At 37.6% G+C, this 14146-nt stretch overlaps 1 protein-coding gene across 2 annotated transcripts in view; it reads left to right on the top strand.

Annotated features, from left to right (window-relative positions):
- Positions 1 to 14146, top strand: part of ZBTB44 (zinc finger and BTB domain containing 44) — a 70377-nt gene that overhangs the window by 37646 nt on the left and 18585 nt on the right. For both annotated transcript variants that reach the window (XM_044258213.1, XM_044258214.1), the window contains exon 2: positions 1567 to 2640. In XM_044258213.1, coding sequence (XP_044114148.1) covers positions 1623 to 2640 — 1018 coding nt within the window. In that variant the 5' untranslated portion in view covers positions 1567 to 1622. The remainder of the gene's footprint in view (positions 1 to 1566; positions 2641 to 14146) is intronic.

Raw genomic sequence — 14146 nt, 5'->3', positions numbered from 1 at the left:
GTAGCAGTATGCTAGGGTTTTTTTAAGAAAAAATGTGCTTAATGTGCAAAAAATAAAATAAATACCCACACTCCTACCAGTGATTCCCTTGAATATGATGAAAGCTTTTGTACATAGATGCAGACATTATTCTGTACAGTTTCAGAAGGATTATGGCTCCCTTAGGGAATTCATGAATCTCAGGTTAAGACCTCATGTTCTCTTGCTCCATGTGTGTGATATGGATACAAACACTCTAATCACATTTTTCACCAAATACATAGTAATATCTACTACTGTTGAGTGTCCACTATATGTCAGTAATTAGGCATTTATTTAATGTTCAGAACCAAACATTTTTCCAAGTCTAAAGATTGATCTTTAGCATCTTTTAAAATTGATAGCTGTATTTTTGAAGTATTTGAAATCTTTTTTATCTAGAGATAATTTCCAGAGTGACTTTGTTTTATTCTTATTTCAGTACTAACAATAAAAAAAGTTATAACAGGTAAAATAATTAATGTACATAGTTGTATTTTTTTTTACACTCGAGAAGTCTGTGATCTAAGAGTCAAAAGACCCAGATTATAGCTTTGGTTGTCATTTGTTAGTCATGTAACTTTTCTGAGCATTAACTTTCTTAAAAGGTCTCCCTGACTTCACATAGAGGGTATAAAGAGAAGTTAGGGGGAAAGTATTAAAAAAACTGAAGCATTATTAGATGTGCTATATTAAAACTGTTTGAGAATGTCAGTTTTTTATATTTTTAGTAAATGTGAAATCTGATAGAGCAAACTAACTTCTTTCTTAAGGGAAAAATCCAGTCAACTGATGGATTTCTAACCACTTTTTTTATAAATTTATTTCCAGAAAGTTTGTTTCATTGTATTAAGAACATAAACAATAAAAATAACTGGTTTCATTTGTTGAGCATTCACAAAGTGCCAAGTACTGTGCTAAGCATTACTTAAGCATTGTTTCATTTATAGGTAACAGGTTGTTACAGGTAACAATCATGGAGGAATTGTTGAGGAAAAATCCAGGCCTATCACATTCTATATCTTGAAGTCTTAACCCCTTATATTTAATCACTTTATATCCTAAAAGAGGCAATATATAGCATTAAAGTTAAGAGGGGAGCTGTGGAGCAGCCTGTCTGGATTTGAACCTTGGGTCTGCCACTCAGTAACTTTCTGACTTTAGCAAAATAGTTAACTGTTTTCTGTTAATCAGGAATAATAATGTCCTCATTGATAGGACAGTCAACTAAATTATCAAATGTGAAGTTAGAACAGTGTTTGGCACATAGAGAGCACTCTAAATTATAAATATATAATTGTCTTATATACAAACTATTATTATTTAAAACTATCCAGCTCATTGAAACATTAGCTCACAGACTCCACTGGTAAGAGTTTGAGGGAATGGTAAGGAGAGTGTATTTTAATATATTCCCTTCCTTGAACTTTCTCACTACCATCCTTCAGCTTTGTTTACTTAGCACAGTGGCCACATGAAAATAATGTAAATCACCTTCTATTTCGACCACTGTACCACCAATTAATGTTTATTTTATGTATTTTTTAGGACATTTCTGATTCACTTGCATCCTTGAAGAGCATCTGTAGAAGAGGAAGGAAAAGATGGGTGTGAAAACATTTACTCATAGCTCCTCTTCCCACAGCCAGGAAATGCTTGGAAAGCTAAATATGCTGCGAAATGATGGACATTTTTGTGATATCACTATTCGTGTCCAGGACAAAATCTTCCGGGCACATAAGGTGGTACTAGCAGCTTGCAGTGATTTCTTTCGCACCAAACTTGTAGGCCAAGCAGAGGATGAGAACAAGAATGTGTTGGATTTGCATCATGTTACAGTGACTGGCTTTATACCCCTTTTAGAATATGCTTACACAGCCACTCTGTCAATTAACACAGAAAATATCATTGATGTTCTAGCTGCAGCCAGCTATATGCAAATGTTTAGTGTTGCTAGCACCTGCTCAGAGTTCATGAAATCAAGCATTTTATGGAATACACCCAACAGCCAACCAGAAAAGGGTCTAGATGCTGGACAAGAAAATAACTCTAACTGCAATTTTACTTCTCGAGATGGAAGTATTTCGCCGGTGTCTTCAGAGTGCAGTGTGGTAGAAAGAACCATTCCTGTCTGCCGAGAGTCCCGGAGAAAGCGCAAAAGCTACATTGTTATGTCTCCTGAAAGTCCTGTAAAGTGTAGCACACAAACAAGTTCTCCCCAGGTATTGAATTCTTCAGCTTCCTACTCAGAAAATAGAAATCAGCCAGTTGACTCTTCTTTAGCTTTTCCGTGGACTTTTCCTTTTGGAATTGATCGAAGGATTCAGCCTGATAAGGTTAAGCAGGCAGAAAACACCAGGACTTTAGAGTTACCTGGCCCATCTGAGACAGGGCGAAGAATGACTGATTATGTGACTTGTGAGAGCACAAAAACTACCTTGCCTTTGGGTAGTGAAGAAGATGTCCGGGTCAAAGTAGAAAGGTTAAGTGATGAGGAGGTCCATGAGGAAGTGTCTCAGCCTGTCAGTGCATCTCAGAGTTCACTGAGTGATCAACAGACAGTGCCAGGAAGTGAACAAGTCCAAGAAGACCTTCTGATTAGTCCACAGTCTTCCTCTATAGGTATAATGTCTTCTTTGTTTTTCATGATATTGTAAAGTCAACTTGAGCATTTTTTTTTTCCAATTTGAGCATTTTTAAATACCTTTTAAGATAAAAGTTTTGTGTTGGATCCTGTAGGAATCATGAAAAAGAATAAAACAGGATAACTGGATTATTTTAGATACTTATTAGTACTATTTTTTACAAGTTATGCACTGAGAAAGAAAATAGCTAAACAATTTCTGACAGGTCAAAGGCAGATTGTGTTATATATGAATTGTGAATTATTTTCAATGCAGAATATACCGGTTTTTAAAAATCCAGTTAGTGTTTTATTCTTTGTCAAAATATTTGCTGAAAACTTACCCTGTGCCAAACACTGGGGATATATGATGAAAAAGACCTCGTCCCTGCATCTCAGGGTTTAACAGTCTAATTGAGGAAGCAGAGGTGTAAATCAGTGATTAGTACTAGGCTAGACATATGAACAAAGTGTTAAGGGTCACAAAGGACAGAGCAAGTCAGCACTATGTATTTGAACTGGATTTTCATCAGTAAATATGAGTTTGTACACGAGAGGAAATGACTTTTCTTTGAAAATGAATGACAGACCAGAGATGTGGAAAACCATTGCATGTTTGGGAAGCGGCAAATTCAGTTTAAAATGATGTGAAAAAACCCTGGAAGCCTGCAAGTATTGGAAATAATGAGAGATAGGACAAAATGAGCAGTTGAGAGCACTGCTCTCTCTGGTTTCAGTTAGTATTACATTTAACTACATCTAACAGAACCCATAAAAGTGGCTTAGACAAAAGGGGGCTTTATTTTTATCACATAAAATGTTCAGAAGTATGAAATCCAGGACTGGTATGGTGGCTTTACAGTGTAATCCATGTGGCCTAGGTGCCTTCTATATTTATAATCCACCGTCCTTAGTTTGTCAGCTTCATTGATATGCTCATTGCTTCATAGTTAAGAAATGCTTGCTTCATCTTTAGCTTCATATTCTAGGAAGGGGCAGTGCTTATATCAAAGCACAAACATTCCCAGAAATCCTTTAAAAAACTGCCAGATTATGTCATGTGATCTTTCCTAGCTGTAAGGGAATCTGACGCCTGGGTGGCTCAGTTGGTTAAGCAGCTGCCTTCGGCTCAGGTCGTGATCCCGGTGTCCTGGGATCGAGTCCCGCATCGGGCTCCTTGCTCGGCAGGGAGCCTGCTTCTCCCTCTGCCTCTGTCTGCCTGTGCTTGCTCTCTCGCCATCTCTCTCTGATAAATAAATAAAATCTTCAAAAAAAAAAAAATTTAAAAAAAAAAGAGAAGTTAGTCTATTAGTAGGATATAGAACTGCCTCAAAATTGGAGGAGAATGGATACTATGTGCAACTAGCGGTGCTTGCCACAGCTAGGCCACATAAGCTTGAATGTTATCCTTGTGGTAGTAAAGAGTCTACCTTAACGGGAATAAAAATAAGACACTTGCAGATATTTAGGAAAATTAATTTGGTAATAGTTTGCAGGGGAGTTCTTCTGGGCAGAGACAGTCTCAGAAACTAGTTACAGTAGAGTTGCTTTTGTATGAATGAAGATGCTTAAAGTAAAACTATAAAAGCATAAGAGACTTTATAAAGGAAGAATCATTACTACCTGATGATATTGAATATCATGGAGGGATGGAAGGGGTTAGAGAACTTTAGATGACTAGAAAAATGGTGATAACATTTTATTATATTCACTGATTCGAAGTCATAATTTTTCATAGTCATTCGAATTTTTCGAAGTCATTCATTTTTCATAGGAGCTATATCTTACAGTTAATCTTTTACAGTTATTTTTTCTTAATGGTAGAAAAATAATGGTAATTATATAATGGATAGGAGTCTATTAAATTTAGTTACTGTAATATGAAAATCAGTGGAAGAAGACGGGAACCTAGTTCTAAGAGTAAGTCAGCAAGGTCAATTCTGTGTGAATTATGCTTTGGTGGTAACCACATAATGTCATGCAACAAAGCAGTTGAAAAAGCAAGATTGGTGAAATCAAGACTGAAGATGACCAGTTAGGGCTTTTCTTTAGTATGGTAACTTTTTTCTCTGTATTCTGACAGATTGAACCTCAATAAGAAAATATATATATAAGCTGAAACCAAAGGACTGATCCTTGAGAAATACCTATATTCAGGGAGAGAAAAATAGCCAATAAAGATTAAGAAGGAGGATTTCTCTATTAGATTGGAGAACCAGGAATGCCGTATTAACTTTGTTGATTTCTTGAATTTTGACCCACTTTGTATTGTCACTACAAAGTGTACTTTCAGACTGGATGATACAAAACAATAGTTTATTCTCTCATTTTTCAGAAGGCCAGAAGTCTGAAATCAAGGTGTTTGGCAGGGCTATGCTCCCTTAGGTTTTAGAAGAGGGTTCTTTTCTTGCCTCTTCCTAGCTTCTGGCAGTTACTAATACTCCTTGTTGTTCCTCAACTTGTAGTTGCATCCCTCTGATTTCTACTTCCATCTTCAGGTGGCCTTCCTGTGTTTCTGCCTACAAGTCTCCCTTACTTTATAAGGACACTGGTCTTTGGATTAGGGCCTGCCCTACTCAGGATGACCTCATCTAACTTGATTACATCTGCAAAGACCATATTTCCAAATAGGGTCACATTCCTACATATCAGGGGTTAGGACTTGAATATAGCTTTTTGTTCACATAGTTCTACCCACAGCACCAACTAAAGATCATATACCCGAATTTGGGTCAAGGTGGGGGTTTTTTTCTTTTTTCTTTTTTCTTTTTTTTTTTAATTTTAATTCCAGTATAATTAACACAGTGTTCTTTTAGTTACAGGTGTACGATATAATTAATGATGCAACATTCTGCACGTTACTCAGTGCTCATCATGATAAGTGGGCTCTTATCCCCCTCACCCATTTCAGTCACCTCCCCTGTGGGGAGGCTCTCAATATCTGAGTTCTCAGTTCTCTGTATTTGAGTCTGGTTTTGGTTTTGCCTTGTTTTTCTTTGTTTATTTGTTTTGTTTTTTAAAGATTTTATTTATTTATTTGAGAGAGAGAGACAGTGAGGGAGAGCATGAGCGAGGAGAAGGTCAGAGAGCGAAGCAGACTCCCCATGGAGCTGGGAGCCCGATGTGGGACTCGATCCCGGGACTCCAGGATCATGACCTGAGCCGAAGGCAGTCGTCCAACCAACCGAGCCACCCAGGCGTCCCTTGTTTTGTTTTTTAAATACCACTTATGAGTGAAATCATACGGTATTTGTCTTTCTCTGACTGACTTATTTCACTTAGCATTATACCTTCTGGATCCATCCATGTTACTGCAAAGGCAGGATTTCATTCTTTTTTATGGCTGAGAAGTATTCCTGTGTGTGTGCGTGTGTGTGTACACAGTGCATCTTTAACCACTCGTCTATTGATGGACATGGGTCAGGATACTCTTGAAGAATTTCAGTGACCACACATTCAATAAAGTATTTAATGTTAGTTATTTGTTAATATGACCAAGTTTTTTTGTTAAATTACTATTCTTTACTCCTCAAACACCTTCTAAATAATGAATTATTTCATGGGTATTATTATTTTAATCATTTTATCTGAGAACTTAGAAACCAAATTTTAATCTCACTCAGTATCTTGCTAACTAGGCATGTGAGATAGTCTGATTTTAACCACTCTCAGGTGTATCTAATCAGTTGAGATACGCCTTTCTGTCTTACTAACATGACTAAATAGAGAAGTTAGACTTAAGTAGAATAAACCTACCAGTTATATAACTATGATTTACTTCCAGTATATACTGTCAGATACAGATTCTGTTATAAAACTGACATGTGAGTAACTATGATAGGAATATCACAGAATCAAGGATATCCAAAGGAGTTGTTTTCCTTGCTTTCATAGTAAATGTACTAATCACTCAATTAATCTATCTTAACTCCAAATCTATACAACGAAACAAAGCTTTACAGTACAAAATTCCTAGAGTATAGTAGGCACTCAAAAAATGTGGGCAGGAAAAAGGAAAAATATGTATCTAACTTTTTTTCTGTATTCTATAAGAATACTCTTAAGAGTACTTAATTTTACTACTGATTTATTAAAGAAGATATCTAAAAGGTAGTTTGTCTTTCCTAGGGACTGGGAATATAATATTTAACACATTATTTTAAAAATTTTTTTAAAGATTTTTATTCATTTGAGTTGAAAGAGAGCTTGAGCAGGAAGGAGGGGCAGAGACAGAGAGAGAAGCAGACTCCCCACTGAGCTCCATCCCAGGACCCTGAGATCATGACCTCAGCTGAAGGGAGACACTTAACTGACTGAGCTACCCAGGCGCCCATTATTACAAAATTCTAAAATAATAATTTGATAATCCATGAAGTTAACTTAGATAGGATTTTGCCTGTTCTTTTAAGTTCCTTTTATTGCCATTTGGCCCAACACGGGGGTTGTAAAATCTGACGACCCCAGTTTAGGGCAAATAGAAGCAATAAATACAGCAAATTTAAAAGAGAAAAATAGTATGCTAGTTTTCGGTCGGGTCTTCATACTCAAAAAGATGATCATCAATATCTGATACAGTTTTTAAAAAATGTAAGTGAGATGGCTATATCATTTGTCTTGAAGTATTCAGTTATCTTTAGGCACTTCACAAAGACAAAATAAATAGCTCTAGATAATCCACAGTTTCCTATGTTAAAGGAATTCAGTTTTTTCTAAACTTTAAAATCTGCCATCAAAAGTAAAGCAATTGTTACAGGGGTCAGTTATATTAAGAGATAATTTGACAGTTTTCTCAGTAGCAGTAGTGAATAGGTAATTGGCGACTAGAATAATGGTAGGATTACAACATTGATCATATGGAAAAGTAGTATAATGATTAAAAGTTCAGGGGTTGGAGTCAGATCTAGAATCTGCTACCAGTTTCTGCCACATGATAGGTGTATGACTTTGAGGAAATCATTTAACCTCAATGAGTTCCTGTAACTATAAAGTAAGGATACTAATACCTATCTATAAAATATGTCAGTGCCCTCCAGCAAAAGACCACCAGGAACATAGTTGTACAGTTCAGGGTAGTAGTTTCAATGTTTGGAAATTCCTAACAGGTTACTGCAAATACACAGAGTAAGTTAGTGTGCAGCAGGCACCTGTAAACCCTGTGATCACATTTAGAAGTAGTATCCTCATGGTTGGTGTTTGGCGAATATAAGTATCATTCAAAAACCAACAGGCGTGTGTTGGTTTTATGTCCCTTAAAATGGACAGATTCCTTGAGGAAACTGTTAATCAGTTAAAACAGTTTCTGCAGAGGCTGAAGTGTCTCTGAAGAGAATAAGCTTAGACTGTCATATTCAGGATATCCTGTATTAATGTCTTTCTGATTGAATAGGCCTTGATGATAGGATTGTAATGACTTAAGCAGAAGCATTTTCATGATGTCAGATCAGGGAACATTTTTTTCTCAAGGCTCAGAGCTGAAATATAATATGATACAAGGGGCCATTAAAACGGAACCTACCTTTTGGCATGTTTAAAGGAACAGTTAATAATTTTTTGTCAGCCGGATCAGATAGAGGATAATAGATTCATTGATCTGTTACCTTCAAAATAGTCTTTATAGTCTGGAGAAAACCTAGAAGAGTACTGTTTTTCCTTAAGTAACAAAAGGAGATTTTAGGGAGTTAAAAAACATGAGATATAGATGAGAGATCACATTATTTGTTAAACAAGATTAGTAGTGATAGTAGGTAAGTAGTAAAGGGATAGAAAAGATAACTGAAGAATCAAAATTAATATCATTTTGTTATCTTGGGAGGGAGTTATCTACTTTTAAAGTCAGTATCTTCTGAAGAATCCCTCGGAAAATGTGTTGTATGTATTTTGGGTTGGGAAACATGAATCTCCTGAATAGCACCTTGAAATTTTACTGCTAAATTAGTTGTTAATAATACCTAATCAGGGGCTCCTGGGTGGCTCAGTGCGTTAAAGCGTCTGCCTTCGGCTCGGGTCATGGTCTCAGGGTCCTGAGCTCAAGCCCAACATTGGGCTCTCTGCTTAGCGGGGAGCCTGCTCCCCACTCTCTGCCTGCCTCTCTGCCTGCTTGTGATCTGTCTCAAATAAATAAAATCTTTTAAAAAAAAAACAAACTGATCAATTCCTTTCTAGATGATAGTCAATAACAAGTTTTCTCTGGTGTCTTTTCCAGAAGAACAAAAGTCCAGATTTTAAATCATTCAGAAGCTTTGGTGAATGTTTTCAAAATGCAGCTTGTATCTGTTTGTGATAAAACTGCAAATCTCTTGTATTCAGTCATATCATCTGGTAAAAAGTTAGAACCTAAGATTTAAACTAAAATTCCCACTTGTAAAAGGCGGCTTATCATCTCATAAGGAGTTAACTTGTGAGTCTTAAAGAGCATTTATCTTATTGCCATCAAGACTCTTGGCAGTACTTGGGGCTTTGGAAGTTTGAGGGTTTTTATGTGTTTTGATGACTGTTGTTTTAGAATTCCATATGTTGGGGTGTCTGGATGGCTCAGTCAGTTAAGCATCAGCCTTCCACTTGGGTTATGATCCCAGGATCCTATGATCGGGCCCTGCATCAGGCTCCTTGCTTAGGGGGTAGCCTGCTTCTCCCTCTCTGCCTGCCTGACGCTTCCCCTGCTTGTGCACTCTCTAACTCTCTGTCAGATAAATTAAATCTTTAAAAAAAGGTGGGGGGTTTCTGTTTGTTCTCTTTGGTTTGCTTTTTCAAATATAAAAATCATAATGTGGTATTCTATTTTCTATTTTTTTAACATTCCATTTGTAGTTTCGGTCCCTTTTATTGATCTCTTGAGTCTCCCCTAATTTAGACAAGTGATTTTTTTATTATTATTATTATCATTATTATTCAGGTATAATTGACATACAGCATAATATAATGATTTGGTAGTTGCATGTATTACATGACAGTGATGACAGCAGTAGGTTTAGTTAACATCTGTTACCACACACAGATTCTCCTGATGAGAACTTTGAAGATATACTCGCTTAGCAACGTTCCGATATGCAGCACAATATTAACTATAGTCACCATACTGTATATTACATCCCCATGATTTAATTATTTCATACTGGAAGTTTGTACCTTTTGACCGCCTTTACCTGTTTTTCCTATACTCCCAACCCCCTGCTTCTGGCAACCATCCTTGTGCTGTCCTGCTCTCTGTTATCTTTGAGCATGGTTTGTTTAGATTCCAGGTAAAAGTGAGATCATACAGTATTTGTCTTTCTCTGATTTCACATAGCATAATGCCCTTAAAGTCCATCCGTGTTGTTGGCAAATGGCAAGATTTCTTTTTTCTTTTCTTTTTTAATGGCTACATAATTTATTCCCTTTATTTTTCTTGATGTTTATGGATGATAAGGACAGTCAAAAGTCTCAGTAAAATAGAACATTTATGGAGTTCTTAGCAATAATATCAGTGAATGTGTGGTCCTATTACTGGAGAAAGAAGTTGGGATTTCCCAAGTCAGGAATACAAAATCTAGTAATTTTTTTCCCCATCATTATAGCATAGATCTTTAGCATGAAAAAGCCTCAGGCCATCCTAAAAATAACCAATAACCATAACAAACTGATTGCTCATTGGAGATATTTAAGTATACTTCAGTGTTTGGTCCATATCCATGTCTTACCAAGGTTGTGTCGGTCACGGCAAGGCCACATATCGGAAGTAACCATGGCAGTGCCTCTTAAAATCCCCACTCTAGTGTTGCACAGTGTTGATGTATCTCAAGTGAACAATCTTGTTTATGTCAGAAGCTCCCCCCAAAATGGTCATTTGCAGTTCCAAATTTTCATTGTTGAAATCAGTTTAGAGGTGAGTGTATTAGCTAGTGTTAGAGAGAGGAAACATGAAGGAGGCAGATGTTTGGCCTAGAAGAGGCGGCAGTTTTAGATTGAGACAATTCGTGAGAACTGCAGTGGTCCAAAAGAATGTTTGTGTTAACTTTTATTTCAGGCTCGGTTAAAGGCCAGTTGTCACTGATCAGGGACCAGACAGTATCTGATTCTGAGCGTGTGAAAGTAAGCAAAGCAGTTCTTAGGGATGCAGACAAAATTGAGAGTCCTTAAACCTTTTTTTTTTTTTTAAGATTTATTTATTTATTTATTTGACAGCGAGAGAGAGAGATCACAAGTAAGCAGAGAGGCAGGCAGAGAGGGAAGCAGGCTCTCTGGCAAGCAGAGAACCTGATATGGGGCTTGATCCCAGGACCCTGAGACCATGACCTGAGCCAAAGGCAGAAGCTTAACCCACTGAGCCACCCAAGCACCCCACCTTTTTCTTTTTTTAAACATCCTCATTGAAAATAAAAATCTTCATTGAAATATAACTCACTTATATTGAGGTGCCTGGATGGCTCAGTGGGTTAAAGCCTCTACCTTTGGCTCAGGTCATGGTCCCAGAGTCCTGGGATGGAGCCCTGCATTGGGCTCTCTGCTTAGCAGGGAGCCTACTTCCTCCTCTCTCTCTGCCTGCCTCTCTGCCTACTTGTGATCTTTGTGTGTCAAATGAATATATAAAATCTTAAAAAAATATATATATAACTCACATATAAAATTCACCCATTTAAAGTGTATACTTCAGTGTTTGTTAATACATTCACAAAGTTGTGCAACCATCCCCACAAAAGTTTATAACATTTTCATCACCCTATAAAGAAACCCTGTACCTTTAGCTGTGAATCTCTCCTCGTCCCACCCAAACCCTAGGCAAACACAAATATACTCTCTATAGATTTGCCTGTTCTAAATATTTCAGATAAGTAGGATCATGCAATATGTGGTCTTTCCTGACTGGCTGCTGTCACTTTTTGTACTATCTTCAAGGTTCATCTGTGGCATACCTTGTAGAGTTTTGAAAAGTTTTTGCCAATCAGAGATCTTCTGATCTCAGCCTCCAGACCCAGTTCAGATGGATTCAGTTCAGATCAGACGGGCCTATCTCCATCCTCATTGTAATCTAGTCCTCTTTAGACAGCAGTCAACACCCTAGACATACCTATCATAGGAGCAGGTCTTAGGAGGCTAGAAAACAATCTGACCAAGAAACCGTGACAAATCTGAGTAGATAACCAAAATATTCCCAAAAGATTTTCTAGGAAAACAAAAGCAAACCCACCACTGAAGGACTTTACTGTGAAATATTTTAGCTCAGTTTGTAATGAACTTAATCTCCCAGCCAAGGTCAAGTTGCACCTCAAATGGGATTTTAGATGTACACTCTGTTAACAAGGTGCCCAGTGCAAGAGTACAAGAATTGCGATTGAATCTCAATGGATCCTCCATTCTTGCCAGTGTCTGGTTGCCAGAGACTACGAGGAGCACAAATATAATTGAGCAAGTTGGGTTTTATTGCTCATTTGCATTATAGAAAATCACACACCCTGGGGTCTTTAAGGTTTCTCAGTAAGAGGGTGTTAGAAAGAAATTAGAGGTTTTGGCTTGTGTGAAGTGATTTTAGGGAGGATTCACGGAAGTGATGGGGTCTGCTCAGGACTAGCGATATCAGTAAGCAGGGAAAACTATTGATTGTGTGTCTTTTTTTTTTTTTTTTTTTTTTTTTTTTAAGTAATCTCTTCACCCAGTGTGAGGCTCAGACTCACGACCCCCAAGATCAAGAATCGCATGCTCTTCCATCTGAGCCAACCAGCCACCCCTGTGATTGTGTATCTAGGAAATATATCTAACAAATATCTAGGATTGCAGACTAATGTGAAGCTATAGCAGCAGTAACTTTTTTTTTTTTTTAAGATTTTATTTATTTATTTGACAGGCAGAGATCACAAGTAGGCCGAGAGGCAGAGAGAAAGAGGAAGCAGGCTCCCTGCTGAGCAGAGAGTCCGATGCCAATCCCAGGACCCTGGGATCATGACCTGAGCCGAAGGCAGAAGCTTTAACCCACTGAGCCACCCAGGCGCCCCAATAACTTTTTATTAGCTAGAGGGGAGATGTTTGGTATTCTTGTAATTGCACAATGACCTTGTTTTTGGCTGTGCTTAAACAAAATTATGTGTTTTGTCTCAGACCATTGTGACCTGGTCTGATGTTGTTATTCTGTGAGATTATCTGTGTTCAACATAAAGCACCAGGGTCTAGCTGTGAACACCAGGCGCACTCCTTAGTGTCTGTGTTCAGGCCGGTTCCTGGATGTTAGGAGCTGCTTTTCTTAAGTATAAAATGAGATAATGTTAAAAACACATGGAAGAGTGGCTGGCACATGGTAAATGTTCAGTAGTGGATGGCCACTGGAGTTATTTTTCACCACCCAGAAGAGTTTTTTATGTCTTGGGTACTTAAATAATGGTTAGCGGCAGAAAACAGGAATCCCTTTGATGCTACAGAAGCTATTATATACTAATTGATGGAAGAGAGTAGACTCTATCTTGATAAGATAACCCTTACCATATGAAGCTAATTGTCTCTATAAATCTGTTTCCTGTTTCATAAGGTGAGAAAATTCCATTTTTATAATTTAAGAAGCATCACTGTAACTCAAGGAAAGTAATGCTGTTTGTGTATGCTGCTCTTAAACTTTTAATTAAATTCCAATTCATATGATTATTTGTGTTATCATTGCCAAAACCATCATCTCGGGAAAAAGTTTAAAAGATTTTCTTCAGGGGCGCCTGGGGGGCTCAGTGGGTTAAAGCCTCTGCCTTTAGCTCAGGTCATGATCCCAGGGTCCTGGGATTGAGCCCCGCATCGGGCTCTCTGCTCAGCAGGGAACCTGCTTCCACCTCTCTCTCTGCCTGCTTCTCTGCCTACTTGTGATCTCTGTCTGTCAAATAAATAAAATCTTTTAAAAAAAAAAAAAAGATTTTTATCAATAGTTGCATAAGTGATATAACACTATTTGTGTGTTATAATGTCCACAGTATAGATAGAATTCTTAAAGTGTGCTTTTTAACTCTTAATTTAACTTGGAGTAGTTTTTATATTTAGCTTTTGGTGCATTAATAACCATGGGCAAGAGGAGAATGTTCTTTAAGAGGGGCCATCTGCTAGATGTATCTTAGACTCCATTTTAGTTCTTTTTTGACCAGCTTTTTAAGCAAACTCTTGACAGTGCTAGAATCCGTCCAGTCCAAAGCTGAGTGGGTTTTACTTCCACTTCTCCAGGACTCCACCCCTGCCCCACCTAGAAGTAGTGTGGTCTGATTGTGAGAAGCAAATGTCAGGGCAGTCTTCCTGACTTGATCTAGTCACACCTCTAGTCCTTTTTTGCAGGTCTTTGCCTGCAAGCTTTAATATTGTCTGCACTCTGAATAGCTGCAGAATACTGCTATAAAGAAGATTTTTGTGTGTCCATGGTGACCAGGTCCAAATACTGGGATTTTTCCAGTTTTTATCCTAGGACAGATTGAAATGTTAGTGTTTAGTTCCCTTTTCTTTAAGGAAAAAATGAGAACGGGGAAGGAAATGTTGACAAGTGAACAGTTCTTTCTTAAATTAGCAGTATCT

The sequence above is a fragment of the Neovison vison genome, chromosome 7 (genome assembly GCF_020171115.1).
Source record: "Neovison vison isolate M4711 chromosome 7, ASM_NN_V1, whole genome shotgun sequence".
NCBI classification, from domain to species: domain Eukaryota; kingdom Metazoa; phylum Chordata; class Mammalia; order Carnivora; family Mustelidae; genus Neogale; species Neogale vison.
Note: the sequence above shows the minus strand (reverse complement) of the source record. Positions and strands in the feature narration are given on the sequence as shown.